The 15,307-nt window shown below is 35.4% G+C and overlaps 1 protein-coding gene across 2 annotated transcripts in view; it reads right to left on the bottom strand.

Annotated features, from left to right (window-relative positions):
* ZDHHC2 (zDHHC palmitoyltransferase 2) overlaps nucleotides 1–15,307 on the bottom strand; it is a 54,265-nt gene extending 38,958 nt beyond the window's left edge. Inside the window, exon 1 of one of the 2 annotated variants that reach the window (XR_011919969.1) lies at nucleotides 15,081–15,307. Coding sequence is in view for 1 of the 2 variants with exons in the window: in XM_072406189.1 (XP_072262290.1) it covers nucleotides 15,081–15,207 (127 nt within the window). In the remaining variant the exon portion in view is untranslated. The remainder of the gene's footprint in view (nucleotides 1–15,080) is intronic. The other variant, XM_072406189.1, reaches the window with a different exon arrangement.

Below are 15,307 nucleotides of genomic sequence, written 5' to 3' on the forward strand. Positions count from 1 at the left end.
GAAACTTGTGTTTTTGATCCCTTCTCAGTTTGCGTATTATTCTTCAAGCTCCAAGCCTGCTTGATTTGCATTTTTTGTGCATACAGTAATTGTGCTTCTCCTACTCTACTACATTATTTATCATTTCCTGGGCACACAAGAAATATGTTTCAGATTTAGTATACAATTATTTGATTTTTCTGTGGATGGAGACTTCTAGGTATTGAATAAACAATGTTGTTTTATGCAGAATTCTGATTAACCACATATACCAATATCCAACTTAAAGTGGAATATGTCAAAGACTCCTCAACGCCCAATCCCTAGCTCAGTTATACTCCCCTTTGCTGCTCTTCACTGCTGCTTAGTTGGAGCCCTCAGTAAAATACAAAGTTTTTCCAAGAGTAAGGATACAAGGCCGTTTAATTTCACACTATTATGTTCATTTGCTTTTCTAGATGCATCCTCTGCACAATTTATTTTATGAGTGGTCATGTGAAGTTGCTATACTAAAGTGGACTGTGCAGATAATAAAAACTGGCAGAAATGTAGTAGATAAAAAAGGAAGGCGATACCCCTAATAATGATAAAATAGTCAGGTTAAAAAAAAAAGACTAAAAAAGGTTGAAAAACATGAAAGTAAGTCAAAAAAGGCAAAAAAAAAAGTTTTATGTCTTAAACACAATGCCTCTAGTCCAGTCATTTTCTACATATGCAAAATTGGTACAATGCATTTATCAAAGATGTTTCCTGCACATAAAACTAGAAACACAAAACATAATTACTTCTAAAATGACACTGTTCAGTGTGCCTACTGGCATTGTAACACATGGTTTATGGTAAAATGCCCTATATTATTCCTGGTATTTAGCAGTATGCACCTGAACATTACAATTATAGTGGTACCTTGTCCTTAATACACCCCTGTTGTCTAGTTACATCTCAGATAACTAATTTTATGAATGTACCAATAAGAAATACAGCTATATATTTAGCTACCATCCCTCCTATCCGCACAGTACAGTTATTTTGGAATTAAATTAAACTTGCCCATCTGCCATAGCAACACAATTACAAAACATTTAGGTTCTATCTTTTCAATGTCTGAACATTGCTTCATCCTTAGTGTTATTACAGACTATTTTATGCAATTCGTATCGATAGAGATAGGGAAGAACAGTGACGTTTGAATATATAAAACTTGGCCTACATTTTAGTGGGCAAAATTGTACGAATGGACATCTCTATTGCATACAATTAAATGAGGGGTAACAATATTTACAAACATCTTTCTTTATTTGTATTCTCTTTAGTTTTTTCTGGTCACTGCAGAAGGAAAAGAAAAAGAAAGTAGCTCTTTGTTTCAAATAAAATGTAGTAATCACCTGTTTCTTTATAGGATCCTGATTGAGAGACCATACAGTCCAACAGCAACTTTGCACATAGGGCTGTCAGCATGCTGCCTTCAATAACACCTTGTGACAATGGCAGTGCCATATGTGCCAAAAAACATGGATTATTTTAATTATGTATGCCCTGTATATATTCTATACACAAACTTATCATTGATACAAACAAGTTTAATTATATATTTCATTACAAGAAAATTGTTATCACACAGACAATCTTCTGTTAGAAAAAAAATCAATAAAACCATTATGCATATAAAATGAATGTTTTAACTTAAATCAGATTTCACTGTACTCAGGTCAAGCATGGGATGCCAAAGGGAATACAATCAGAAGGGTGCAAAGGAGTGTTGAATGGCAACCCTAGAGGAATGATCATGTGAAACAAAAGCTACAGATACAAAAATGTCTTCCTCCTGTACCATGTAGTTAAGATTTTCTGCTGCTTATCTTGATAGAGGTATGCAAGCAATAAAACTAAAAAAATAAAATAAAACAATAATGACATTAAAAAGTGTAAGTCAACTGTAAGTACAAAAAAAATGGTCATAACGGCCTAATGAACAATCTTTTTATTTAAATTTTATTAAGTGATCACACTGACTTTCTGTTTCCCAAGTACAGAGAACAGCAGTAAAATACAGTACTTCCCTGTTCTGTGCCCATGAAGCAGCTTTGCACAGTGAATCTGACTAAAGACATATTGTGTTTTGGCTTGGCATCCTGCAACCACATTCATAAACTAAGGGATGCAAACTGACCACTCCAACATGGACTCAATTCTGTGTTTGGCATTTACAAAAGATAAGGCAACTGGTAGGATCACAAGATAATTGCTACTGATTACTGCATCCATTCTTCAGTACAAATTGTTTGTCTTGCTCTATATTTTTTGAGCCTTGTAGTTCTTAACTAATATCCATAATCCCAACGTTTTAGTTTTAATGGCCCCATAAAATGTACTGCACAACAATATAACGCAAAGGAGAAGGCAGGTAGACTTTTCAATAACTGGTATTAATTTCATTAGTTTGGTGGTGACATTATATACACAGACACCCCCCCCCCCCCTGCAAGAATATTAAGATACATGAATATTTTTTTTTTCTTAGACCAAATTAAGCTAAACATAAAACCATACCAACCAGGTACAGCAAAGGCATGTTATTCAATAACAGAGTATGCAAGCACAACTGCCCAAGAGGACAGGGCACCACAAGGTAAAATACACTTTTCATGGCAGGCTTCTAAACTAATTTACAACCTCTGGGCTTTTAAGGTATACCATAAAAATTCACTAATTGACAAGTATTCAGGTATTGTGTTAGTATTCTAGGACTCATCAACATGGCAGTATGTTTCCAACAATCAAGTAACCTCACTGTTGTATGAAGTACACCTTGGAAAATTACATGTATTGCATCTATTACCCAGGAATTCTTCCTACTTATATTTAATAACCTTAAGAAGTCTATTTTGCAGTCTAATTATAATAACAAAATCTGCTTGAGTGCTGGTGTATGAGGACTAAATATACTTCCCACGTCTTGGCTGCCTCTGCACAGATTACTAAATATGTAACATCATTTGATGATTTGCCGTCTACTTTGTCTGCTGTGTCTATGGTATTTTAAAGTCCCTAAATGACATTGTAAAAATACAAGCTGCATGTACACTCTTGGCTGTATTGATTTTTTTATGTTATTCATACCAATGTCTGCAGCCAAACAAATCATGATCATTGGTTTCACATTCATCATAGTAGTTGCTGTTTAATTCAAAACAAGGCAATAGAAATTATAAAAGTAAGTAAAGTATATTTTCAGGGGGTTCATGGAGTATTTTAATGTTTTATAGCATTGTTTTTAACAGGTTTTTGATGTTTTTAACTGACAGTCTGGTATAAGTATGGCACACTGTCACTGATACAGCTTGTGTCCTGCAGCTAGCCTGCAGCTATAGAGCTGCTGTTCTCCCTTAGAGGTCCTCCTGCAGAAGTCCAACATGCTCCCTTCTGAGTTACACCTATAGTTCTGCAGTCATCGGGGAATGAAAGACTTGCGGATGAAGCAGCAGACTTAAGCTGCAAGCTAATAGCAGGGCACAAGTTGTATTAGGGGCAGAACCATGTCTTTACAATATTATGACAGCCCAAACACTGAAAGCCTGATATATTGCTGCACTCTAAAATTGGCTGTGTGGTTTTTAATAGATTCTGAGTTTAAAAGGATTTCATTAACTTAAATTTAGGTAAGGTTTATATTGCTTTTGGTATGTCTCCCCTGTGTGTACACATTCCAGAGGAAAAACAAGCATTCAAATAGTAATACTTAGACATAAAATTGTAAGAAAAATAGTTGTTTAATCAATCAAGCCAATAACCTGCAAAAGAGGAGAAATTATACATACATAGCAAAAAATAAAGGAGCCCTGGGTTCATACTTCACATTAAAGAAGCCTCTAATATGCTTCAGGCAAATTGTTGAAGCAGTAAAAGTGTACCTTCCCCAAGTCCTTGCCCTGTAACATATAAGGTGGGTGAGGTGGGCAGGAAGGGGCTGAGCCCAGCTTTTAAACCAAAGTACTATACAAAAACCAGTAACTGTGCTCAAAGACAACATTTATTAGAGAGAAAGAATAATGTCCTCTTTAAGGTAGTTAAGGTAGACAGTGGACATATGGTTCAGCTTTTCCAAATTTTATTATTTTAATTGGATGGGTAAATAAACATGCTCAGGGAAAACCTGTTGCCTTGCTTTTTTCCATTCAAATATATATAGGGCCTGACTCATTAAAGCTCTCCAAGACTGGAGAAGGTAGATTTTCATGGGTGAACCTGGGTGATCAAGCAAGCTTGGAAAGGAATTTTTAAAAATATTTTGCTATTATTTGGTAAATATTTTCAATTCTGGATCAGATCCATTCCAGGTTTGGATTGGTTTAAAAAGTTGTGTATTCTTAGTTGTTACTATTCCATGAAAAGGTGCAAAACAGTGCAGGTAAGAATTACTCCATTTATGCAACACACAACATAAGACAAATACGCTCTAAATCTTAACTTTATTTAAAACATTTTGTAAGATACTTTAAAATGCATGTATCTATCTAAAGTATGATGGCATTGCTTTATAGTTGTGCTGGCTTACTTGCTGTTATTTTTCTTTCTGCTTTAAGTTCTTCCTTTCCCCAGGGGATCTATTATGCACTCACTTTTTGAGTTCAGCATGCCATTCTCTCTCTGTAGGTACTAATTCTATATTTGTTGGAAAATTTCAGGGATTTCTGAAGCATGACAGCCTGTTCAGTATGACATTTTAGAATGGGCATAATAAATCTACACAAAGCATAAGGTAGAACTCCAGACAAACTGCTTGTTATTCAAAATTTGGTACAGCAAATCTTGTCAAACACATCTGCTCAAAAATCGTGTTCCATTTTTCTGTATTACATACCTGTAAATTAAAATAGCATAATTGCACTGGCAAGCACCAAATGCCAAATATAATTGTGTGCATTATGTACTTTGTGCTCATCTCTGTGAAACTTACTCCGAAATGGAGTTGGCCTTTAAAAATTCCAGGAAGCAACTTATTTCAGTATTCTGGAAGATAAGGCCATTGTGCAAGTTATGCTCAAGCAAATTTTTGCCTATCCATAAGGTTTACTAGTGGCCCATCGCATATGCAGTAAGCGAATCATTTAAAGTTAAGAAGATCATTGCTGCCTAAAGTCTGTACATTCTTCTGACTACTCTGAGAATAGCACAATTTAGAGTACCAAGTGAACAGCAGAGTTGCGACTGCTGCACAACTAGCACAGAACAACATGGAGGTCTTACTTACGGGTTAAACTTACTTTCCTATATGCTGTAGCAAAACACTTCCTGGGGTTCTTAATAAACACACAATGTAAATTTATAACAAAGTAAGCCTGACAGAATACTAAAAAGTTATATATATATATATTTACACACACATACATACAGTGTTCTCCCCAGTCCCTTTAACCGGGCATACCACCCTGCTGTTTTTGGGTGGATACTGAAGAGTTGGGTCACAATACAGGGGATATATACAGTTAGGTCCATAAACATTTGGACAGATCCATAAACATTTGGACAAAGATAACTTTTTTCTAATTTGTGGTTCTGTACATTACCACAATTAATTTTAAATGAAACAACTCAGATGCAGTTGAACTGCAGACTTTCAGATTTAATTCAGTGGGTTAAACAAAATGATTGCATAAAAATGTGAGGAACTAAAGCCTTTTTTTAACACAATCACTGCATTTGATGAGCTCAAAAGTAGTTGAACAAATTGAAAAGCTGAAAATAAAATGTTCATTTCTAATACTTGGTTGAAAACCCTTTGCTGGCAATGACAGCCTGTAGTCCTGAACTCAATCACCAGATGCTGGGTTTCCTCCTTTTTAATGCTCTGCCAGGACTTTACTGCAACAGCTTTCAGTTGCTGTTTGTTTGTGGGCCTTTCTGGTCTTCAGCAAGTGAAATGCTTGCTCAATTGGGTTCAGATCAGGTGACTGACTTGGCCATTCAAGAATATTCCACTTCTTCACTGCTTTAATAAACTCCAGGGTTGCTTTGGCTGTATGTATTGGGTCATTGTCTATCTGTATTATGAAACGCCTCCAAATCAATGTGACTGCATTTAGCTGGATTTGAGCAGACAGTATATCTCTGAACACCTCAGAATTCATTCTGCTGGTTCTGTCCTGTGTCACATCATCAATAAACACTAGTGTCCCAGTGCCATGGCAGCCATGCACACCCAAGCCATCACACTGCCTCCACCATGTTTTACAGATGATGTGCTATGCTTTGGATCATGAGCTGTTCCACGCCTTCTCCATACTTTTTTCTTGCCATCATTCTAGTAAAGGTTGATCTTGCTTTCATCTGTCCAAGGAATGTTTTTCCAGAACTGTGCTGGCTTTTTTAGATGTTTTTTTTAGCAAAGTTCAATCTAGCCTTTCTATTCTTGAGGCTTTCGAGTGGCTTGCACCTTGCAGTGCACCCTCTGTATTTACTTTCATGCAGTCTTCTCTTTATGGTAGACTTCGATATCGATACCTCTACTTCCTGGAGAGTGTTGTTCATTTGGTTGGCTGTTGTGAAGGGGTTTCTCTTCACCATGGAAATGATTCTGTGATCATCCACTACTGTTGTCTTCTGATGACGTCCAGGTCTTTTGGCTTTGCTGAGTTCATTAGTGCTTTGTTTCTTTCTCATGATGTACCAAACTGTAGATTTTGCCAAACCTAATAATGGGATAGGGATATTCTCTGATAGGTTTTTTCTGTTTTTGCAGCTTAAGGATGGCTTGTTTCACCTGCATGGAGAGCTCTTTTGGCCACATGTTGTCTTCCACATACAAGCACCCTCCGCCCCCCCCCCCCCTCAAATCAACTCCAGACCTTTTATCTGCCTAATTGATAATGACATAATGAAGGAATTGCCCATACCAGCCCATGAAATAGCCTATGAGTCAATTGTCCAATTACTTTTGAGCCCCTGAAATGAAGTCATTGTGTAAAAAGGCTTTAGTTCCTCATATTTTAATGTAATCTTTTTGTTCAACCCACTGAATTAAAGCTGAAAGTCTGCAGTTCAACTGCATCTGAGTTGTTTCATTTAAAATTAAAAAAAAAAAAAACTTAGAAAAAAGTTGTCTCTGTCCAAATATTTATGGACCGAACTGTATATATATATATATATATATATTTTGTCTCATAAAAGCCTGAATCATGGAACATCTGTGACTATATTCCAACACTTTGAGGACAAATGGAGGATTAGTCACATCAGCAAGGTTAAACATATAATTATGTGCAAGCATTTATCTTAAAAAAAATCTTCTCCATCTGCAATGTAGTCACCACTACACAAAGTCACAGAATCCATGCTATATAATAACCAGTTCAGTCTTTTTTAAAATGTTCTATTTTTGTCATTTGTGTAAGATAAAATTACAACTTTTAAGCAGTCAGTTATTATTTTACAATAATACAGTGTTTGTATTATATATATTCATAATTTTTATTTTTAATCATCACTCACCAGCTGCATGTTATCTGGAGTCAAACAAGGTCTCATAAACCTGAAATAACAATATTTGTTCTGTTCATGGACTAATCATGGTGGAAATGTGAGGTAATGATCTGGAGCAAGAATGGAAGCAGTAAAGTCAGGGCTGGTGACCTGCACATTTGTTTTGTATCAGTGATTCACTAATAGAGGTTAAGGATGAGAGTTCTTCTACCTGCAGCATCCTATACAGTATTTCTGTTCTGACAGGTTCCTGTTGAATAGCTAACAATGACATAATAAATAAAACTGCTGCCCAAGATTTTTTATCATGTAATAATATTAGAAATTACCTTTTTTTATTTCAACCTACAGTGTTATGATTTCATGCAGCAGTCATAACAGATTTCTGGGGTCATGCTGCACACAGTTTTTTGTTTAACCTCCTGGGCGTTACACTGATGTCTAGATTTCTGTACCAAAAGCAGTACACTGTCTTTCATGAAATTTTTTTTTTTAAATTGTAGACCTGTAACTTACAGAAATATGTCCGAACAGGGCTTCTAGTAGATATCATGAATATAAAAAAAAATTACTTTTAATAAAATCAAATAAAAGACACAAAAATCAGCTTAAACAAGAATACATAAATAAATGAAAAATACTGAAAATGCGATAATTCGGTATACTGTATAGTAATATATTTTTCTAAAACACCTGCCTAGTGTCCAAAAGTCCAACGTCACATACCTATAGACAAAACCACATAAATATATTTTGTATTATTTTGTATTGGATTGGATACAGGACTTTGTATTGAATCCAATACAAAATATTTGAATTTCCCGCTACGACCCCCATCGACGGGCGCATGCACGGACATCATCAGGAATCGCCGAGGGACACGTACGCGAACGCCAGGTGTTCTAATTCTTTCCAAACTTCCATGCAAAAAGTGTTAATTTTTTTGCATGGAAATTTATGTTAGATTGTAGGCTATAATTCACCAAATTACTCAATAATTACTTATAATTCACCGAATTACTGCATAACTCACCGAAATATGTCCAAAAAAAAAAAAATAGTGTATAATGTAATGTACCTGTACAGTAGCCTATATAATATATATATAATACAATTATATATATATTATATAAGGATTTCTTTGTATTGGACTCAATACAGCTTTTTTTGAATTGAGTTCAATGCAAAGGATTTTGAATTCTTGCAATTTTTGCAAAATCGATAAACCCAAACCAAGGTCAGGTTTAACAGTCTGGTGGTTAAAATGCCCCCAGAAACTCATTCTTTGCATGTGCGATTAGCTCATTCCTTTTTCTAGAATCCAGCAAAGGAATAATTTAGACATTTTTGTCTCTATTATTAGGCTTACTGTAAGCTTTTCCTTTCTGGGGATATTTGACTTCCATCTAAAGGGTTGTTAAGCATACCAGGGTTAGGTTATTACAGCAGTGGAGTTGTGTAGTTTAAACTTGGTAAGCAAAACAAGATTGAGGGAACAAGTAGGATAATATCTAACACGGTTAGTGAAGCTTTGTTCTTGTTGAGGAAAATAAAAATGGAAACCCTGTTGCAGAAAACACCTAAAAGGTATTTAATATCTTGTACATGTTGGGCATGACATTTCATGACTTTTTGAAGATTATGATTAGCTCATTTGTAAGTCATTTAGTCTTTCCTGTTTAATTAATGTATGAAGTGACACAGGGGAATTCTCATGGTGACCCCCTGTTAAGTGCATCCTGGTAAGTTAGGGTCTTTGGCTCATAGGTACCCTCAGCTAGGTTCACTTTTACTTTTCACTTTTTTTGGTCTAATCAGACGTGTCCTATTGTAGTTGTGCTCATTGGTTGGTCAGGATCCACTGTTAACATATAGACCCCAGAATAGAATTGATTCTGATGTTGGGACTTGTCCTCTATTGATGACACTAGTTCAGGTGCTAACTCTTCAACCTTTCTCTACCTTTTTTTTTACCATGGAAGAGGCTTTGAAATAACTTTCAGGAATTCTGTCTATATTAATTACTATATCCAAAGCTTACAATACATTAACAAGGTGGTTGTTAGGAAGAATATCTCTTCATTACTGGCCAGTGGGAAGAATGTCACACTTACAGATAGACAAAAGAAATAATTGATGACAGTTAAACTGATGTGACACAAACTGCTGATTGATCAATGAACCCCTAGCAACCTCTGAAGGAACCCTAGTTGGGAAACACTGCTCTAACATTAAACTTTTGTTTGTTTTGAAGAAATGTCCCTTCTTTCAGCTGCATCTCTACAATCCTTCCTAATGATATAAAAATATAAATACAACCTTTCAGAACTCAAGGACCACAAAAATCATCATTTTAAATTAAGCGGACCATTAATATGATTTTATTTAAAAAAGATAAATACATTTGTAAAATACTGATCTTCCTAATGGTGCCTGACAAGGACTGTGGAGGATCTGATTTATTGATCAGCTCATGGTTAAGTGAAGTATTACTATTCATACTATTATCATTAGTTGCATTATATTTGGTATTACTAAGAAATGCAAAATATTTGTTTGCTTTTTCTCACTTATTATGGGTTTATTTCATTCCAATCTAAGACCAAACAAGAAATGATAGGTAACAAAGTCAAACTATTTGATGTCATTACATATAACAGTTAAAGAAAATGCATAGTTAAGGTCATACTTACCTAAAAGAGCATCTGAAAAATAAACAAATAAAACAATCGGATAAGAACTGGTATTCGCGGAGCAGGGTGATTGTTGTAATGGTGGAAACAATACTGAAGCGTACGGCTCGGCAACAGTTGTCTCATACAACTTAAGACTACACTGACGTCACGCTGCGCCTCCTTTGTTTTTATGTCTCTAGTACAGTTCGTAAATTGAATGCAATATAAAGGCAAAATTTGTCATTCAGAATATAGGAGTTTATTAGAATATTATTTTTGTTTTAATATTAATACAACATAAAAATGCAAATAATGTCTTTTTTCTGTGGACCACCAAAATCCTCCTGGACCACCAGTTGGTGACTGCGGATTTCGATTTCTGTACCTAAATGATACACTAAGCCTTCCAGCAGATGATGCAGATAGTGTTTAGCTATACATATTATATATAAGTTGAAATGTTAAGAACAAAACACCATAAAAAGATATGCATGGATCACATCGTTCTGTATTATAAAGGAGAACAGAAGTGCTGGTGACATTTTCTTTTCAGAATAGCTAGACACAGCATTAAAATATATAAACCCTGTAAATCATTGCATTTAAAGTAAAAAAAAAAAACCCAGGCATAAATGCATATGAAATCCCATTTTCCATTCATCTGAAGGATTTCCAGATTTAAAACCTTGTTATGGCATGTTAGGTAATACATGTTCAAACAACTACTGTATGTACTTTCTCAATATTCGGCATGGCATTTCTTTAGTTGATAAGGTCCAGCTATCAGGCCATGGTAAATATTCCAGGGTGAAGACCTATTTATCTAAATCGAGTTATTTTTGGGGCTTGTCTAATGTTCTGGTACTTCAGTGCCTCTTACAACACAGTATGAAGCCAGAACAACAGCTGTGGAAAATCAGCCCCCTGTGGGCTGTATTAATTCTAGGTGTTATCAGATGCACTAGGAATGCTTTTTTTCTCCTTTTCCACTTACTTTCAAATAAACTTTAGCAGGGCCCAAAGAAAACCATGACAGTTTGATAGTTGTCAATTATAAAGCAATCTATAGGGCGCTTCCAATGAGTAATGCCCACCTATCACTGACAAAAGTGGTTTATTATATTGCAGGGTATATTTATAAATGTAAAACACCCCCAAATGAAAAAGCAACATTTTTATTGTACAATTACCCAAACTAAAACAAACTGGATACATTAAGATGTACATGTATAGATAAATTCACTTCTGTGTCTGCTGCAGCATCATTCAACCCACTCTCCATGAGTGGATGGTTCTTCCCCTTGATGGGTGTTACCACAACATCCTGCACAATATAATAATGCTGAGCAGAGAAGCCCAATGAGTTACAAAACAAATTTGAGTTTTGTACAAATCACATGAAAATTTGCACTAATTTAAACCTGAGCCAATCAACACTATGTTTGCTCATGTTCGGCTCAGTTTTAGGTCAGTAAAATGTGCACGACTGGCATAAATGTTGTACCTTCTGCATCTCACTAATGCTGAGAACATTTAAGACACGCTCATATCAGTTTTCTTAGTATCACTAGTGTCTAGTGCCAAAGTAAAGGTAAAAGCCAATTCAGAAGTGGACCTTGCAGGGTCACATGAAACAACAAAAGTCATCTAAAAAAGGCAGGGATAAAAGAAAAAGCAACAGATAAAAGCTAGGAGCACTCTAAGATGGCTGGAATCGGGCTTTAAACACGCACTTTAGAGTTTCACTAATAAAGTGTATCAATAATTGGTTTGCATTATTTGTTAATGGATCTATTTATTTTTATATGTATACATTTTGACACTGATGTGTTTTATTTATTTTTCTATAAGTATACAATTTTTTTATAACAAAAATAAAAATTGTAACATGACAAAGGATTCCCAGAGGGCAATGGGTAATCTAAAAAAAACCCACACAGAACAGCAGAAGCAATCTGGCTCCAGGAATCGTGTGTCTCTGTAATCATCATTTTATCTTCTGCCTCTCTGTGTTCTGTGAACAGCAGGCCTTTTACAGCAGGACATCACAAGAAAGTAAAATATTTGTGAAAGGAACAAAAAGCTACAGCTTCTGTGTTTGCAGAGTACTGAAAAATACTTTTATTATTTATTCTGACTAAAATATATTTTTTTTTCTTGATCATTTTGAAGGAAATAAAAAGCAGCTATTTTCCTCTAAATAATTACAAAAATGTCATATGTAACCTAGAGAAAGAAAATGTCTTCCGAAACAATGCCAAGACACTGACACCAAGAAAAGCACTGACCCATCTTTCTAAAGCACTCCTACATAACTTTATCAACAAGAATCCTACAAACGCTGGAAGCCTGCACCAGAATGCGGGTTTATTCATGCACATATGATCTCCTTTTGATGCTCAAACATAAAGAGTTTATCAGTAGGGAAAAACATTGACACCAATAAGAGCTTTTCCTAGCTGTCCATGTAGAATGATCCAGGTAAAATCTCCACCGTGCACACACAGATAGCATTAAATATTTGTGTTAACAAGCAGTGGAATAAATGTGCTTAAAAAAGCTGGTAGTGTATTTTTTTACTACATCATACACAAATGAGAAGAGAAATAAAGGAACTTTTCAGGCATAATGGTTTACATTAACGTAAGAGAATTTTCAAAAAGTATATATACGCCTTGTGGAAGATTTTCAGGCATAAAAACAGCTTTAAAAAGAAATAATAAAAATACAAACGTGTTCACAGAAATTCTTTTACAACTCATGTAAATTACATGGTCAAACTTTCCTTTAATTTTTCCATCATAGCTACACAATGCCACATCCCAATTTGTAATAATTGTAGTAATTTTTTTACTATATAGTGAATAAAGACTTGCTCCGTGCTCAGTGTGCTGACACCATCCTAATGGGAGAAGTAATACTTAGTAATAAACTATAATACATTATAAAAAGCAGTAATGTGATGATCAGGCCACTGTATTGCACTGTTAGTTGTCTGAAACACTTGGCTGGGGTGAGAAGTGCATCCAATACCCAAATGGGACACAAACAGATTTTGAGTCTTTTTTTTGAGGCTTCCAGCATTTTTGTTATACCTGACACTGCAAAAAAGAACAGTTTACCAAAAATGTAGTTGGATGGTCTGAACATGTGTTCTCAAAACTCAGGGCACACATATATCCCCTGGATATAAATTTAGCAAACTGTATGTGCAAGGAAGCCTAAAAAATACATTTTACATCTAGTAAATGACCACTGCTTGTGTTCCTTACAGCACGTCCCATTTCCCCTATTATTCCCTGCTCAGGGAATATGCAATATTCATTTCCTTTTATTATTCACAGGCATTCAAACAATTTATCCAGTAAACATGCAGATCTTGTTACTGATACATTTCAATAGATAATACATTTACAGTAGGCAGGATTATCTCCCTATAAAGTGCCAATATGTTCATTATAATGTCGAACAAATAAGAAAAGTGGTGAGATGTCTGAGAATTAATGGATTCCTATAGTTTGCACATTTTTTAACTCCTGCAGAAAAACTGTTCTGATGCATTTACTATAATATGAAATCTGGATGCTAAAAGCATTTTGGTATATATGGTATGTAGTTACTTTAAATGTTTTATTCATCTCAACATCTACTACATAGTGCAACTTCAAAGCTCCAAAATTTAAAGTGGGCACCATTTAAAGTGGAACCCAGGTTAGAATCCTAAAAACAAAAAAACAAACATCATGATGTATAAAATGCCTTTGCTATATTCATTTCAAAAAGTGCACTATGGTTTTATATTTCCTAGGCCTTGTTCGTGTCCTTTCTTCCCATCCCTAGCTTCCATGTTTTTTGTTGTAAAATGAAGCTACATTTTCTATTTCCTTTCCTGCTTGTGCCAGCCCCATGTGTCCCAACATATTCTCCCTAACTAAAGATGGCCCCAGACACCTGAGAAAGCATGTGGATGCGTCCCAATGCTTACAGAGACCACCACAGTGATAGTGGTACTTCTGTGACAGAGCTAAAGAACATAATAAAAAAGCATGCTTTAGGAATTTATTCTTCATTATAAATCCATTGTAAAGCCAAAAATATACAATCAGGGTTCTATTTCAATTCTGCTAACCTGCTTTTAGCATTTACACATTCATCCTGGCTAGACCACTAACTGATTGGTGTTTTGCCATGGATTGCTCCATGTTATAAAACACAATTCAGTACTAGGTAATTTATAATTGTATAGCATAAAAATATTTACTGTGATAAAGAAATCTAATCAACAGTATTTTTTATTTGCCAGTTTGTTACAAATACTAAACAGAAAACAATTGTGGGTTGTATGTAAAAAAGCATGCTGCACAGATCAGTAAACAAACACAGGAGAGAACCTAGTAAACTGCATTCAGCTGGGGCTGACAACTAATATTGATGCAGAATGAGCTGATCAACCCTAAGTGGATATACCTGATCAAGTGTTAGGAGGACCTTATATATACATGCAATCATTTGGAATAATATAGAATAAGAAATGTATGCAATCATTTAGAATATTATGAATTAATATAGAATAATACATACATGCAATTATTTAGAATAATACGGATTAATATAGAATAAGACATACATGCAATCATTTAGAATAATATGGATTAATATAGAATAATACATACATGCAATCATTTAGAATATAATTTTTGCAGGTGATCAGGGACATTCTGTATTATTTTTCATTTGCAACATAGCAGCAATATGCAAGATCTGAAATAATAATGCAAAGCTGCATACACAGATTAGTCTGCCCTAATAGTATCAGAGGATATTGATCTGCAGGTGATCGGTACAGGTATATGATAGACAAGAGTTATCTGCTGACTTTTCTCCAGTGACATGCACATGTTATATGGGTTTAGGATGCCAGGCAATGAAGTTGGGCAGCAATATTACCTATACACAGCTGGATGACATAGGCGTAGTAGGACCAGCACACGATGATGGTGATGAACAGCACCGGGATCCAGTACAGACATCTCCTGCACCTCCTCTTCACACTGCTGGGGCCGGAGGGCGCCATGATCCGGCCGGGGCCTCTTCATGGGCAGGAGAAGGGCAGCGGTGGCAGCAGTCGTGTTGCCCCCAGTGTGGGCAATGCAGGAGGGAGCAGTGCAGTGTAT

The sequence above is a fragment of the Pyxicephalus adspersus genome, chromosome 3 (genome assembly GCF_032062135.1).
Source record: "Pyxicephalus adspersus chromosome 3, UCB_Pads_2.0, whole genome shotgun sequence".
Taxonomy (NCBI): domain Eukaryota; kingdom Metazoa; phylum Chordata; class Amphibia; order Anura; family Pyxicephalidae; genus Pyxicephalus; species Pyxicephalus adspersus.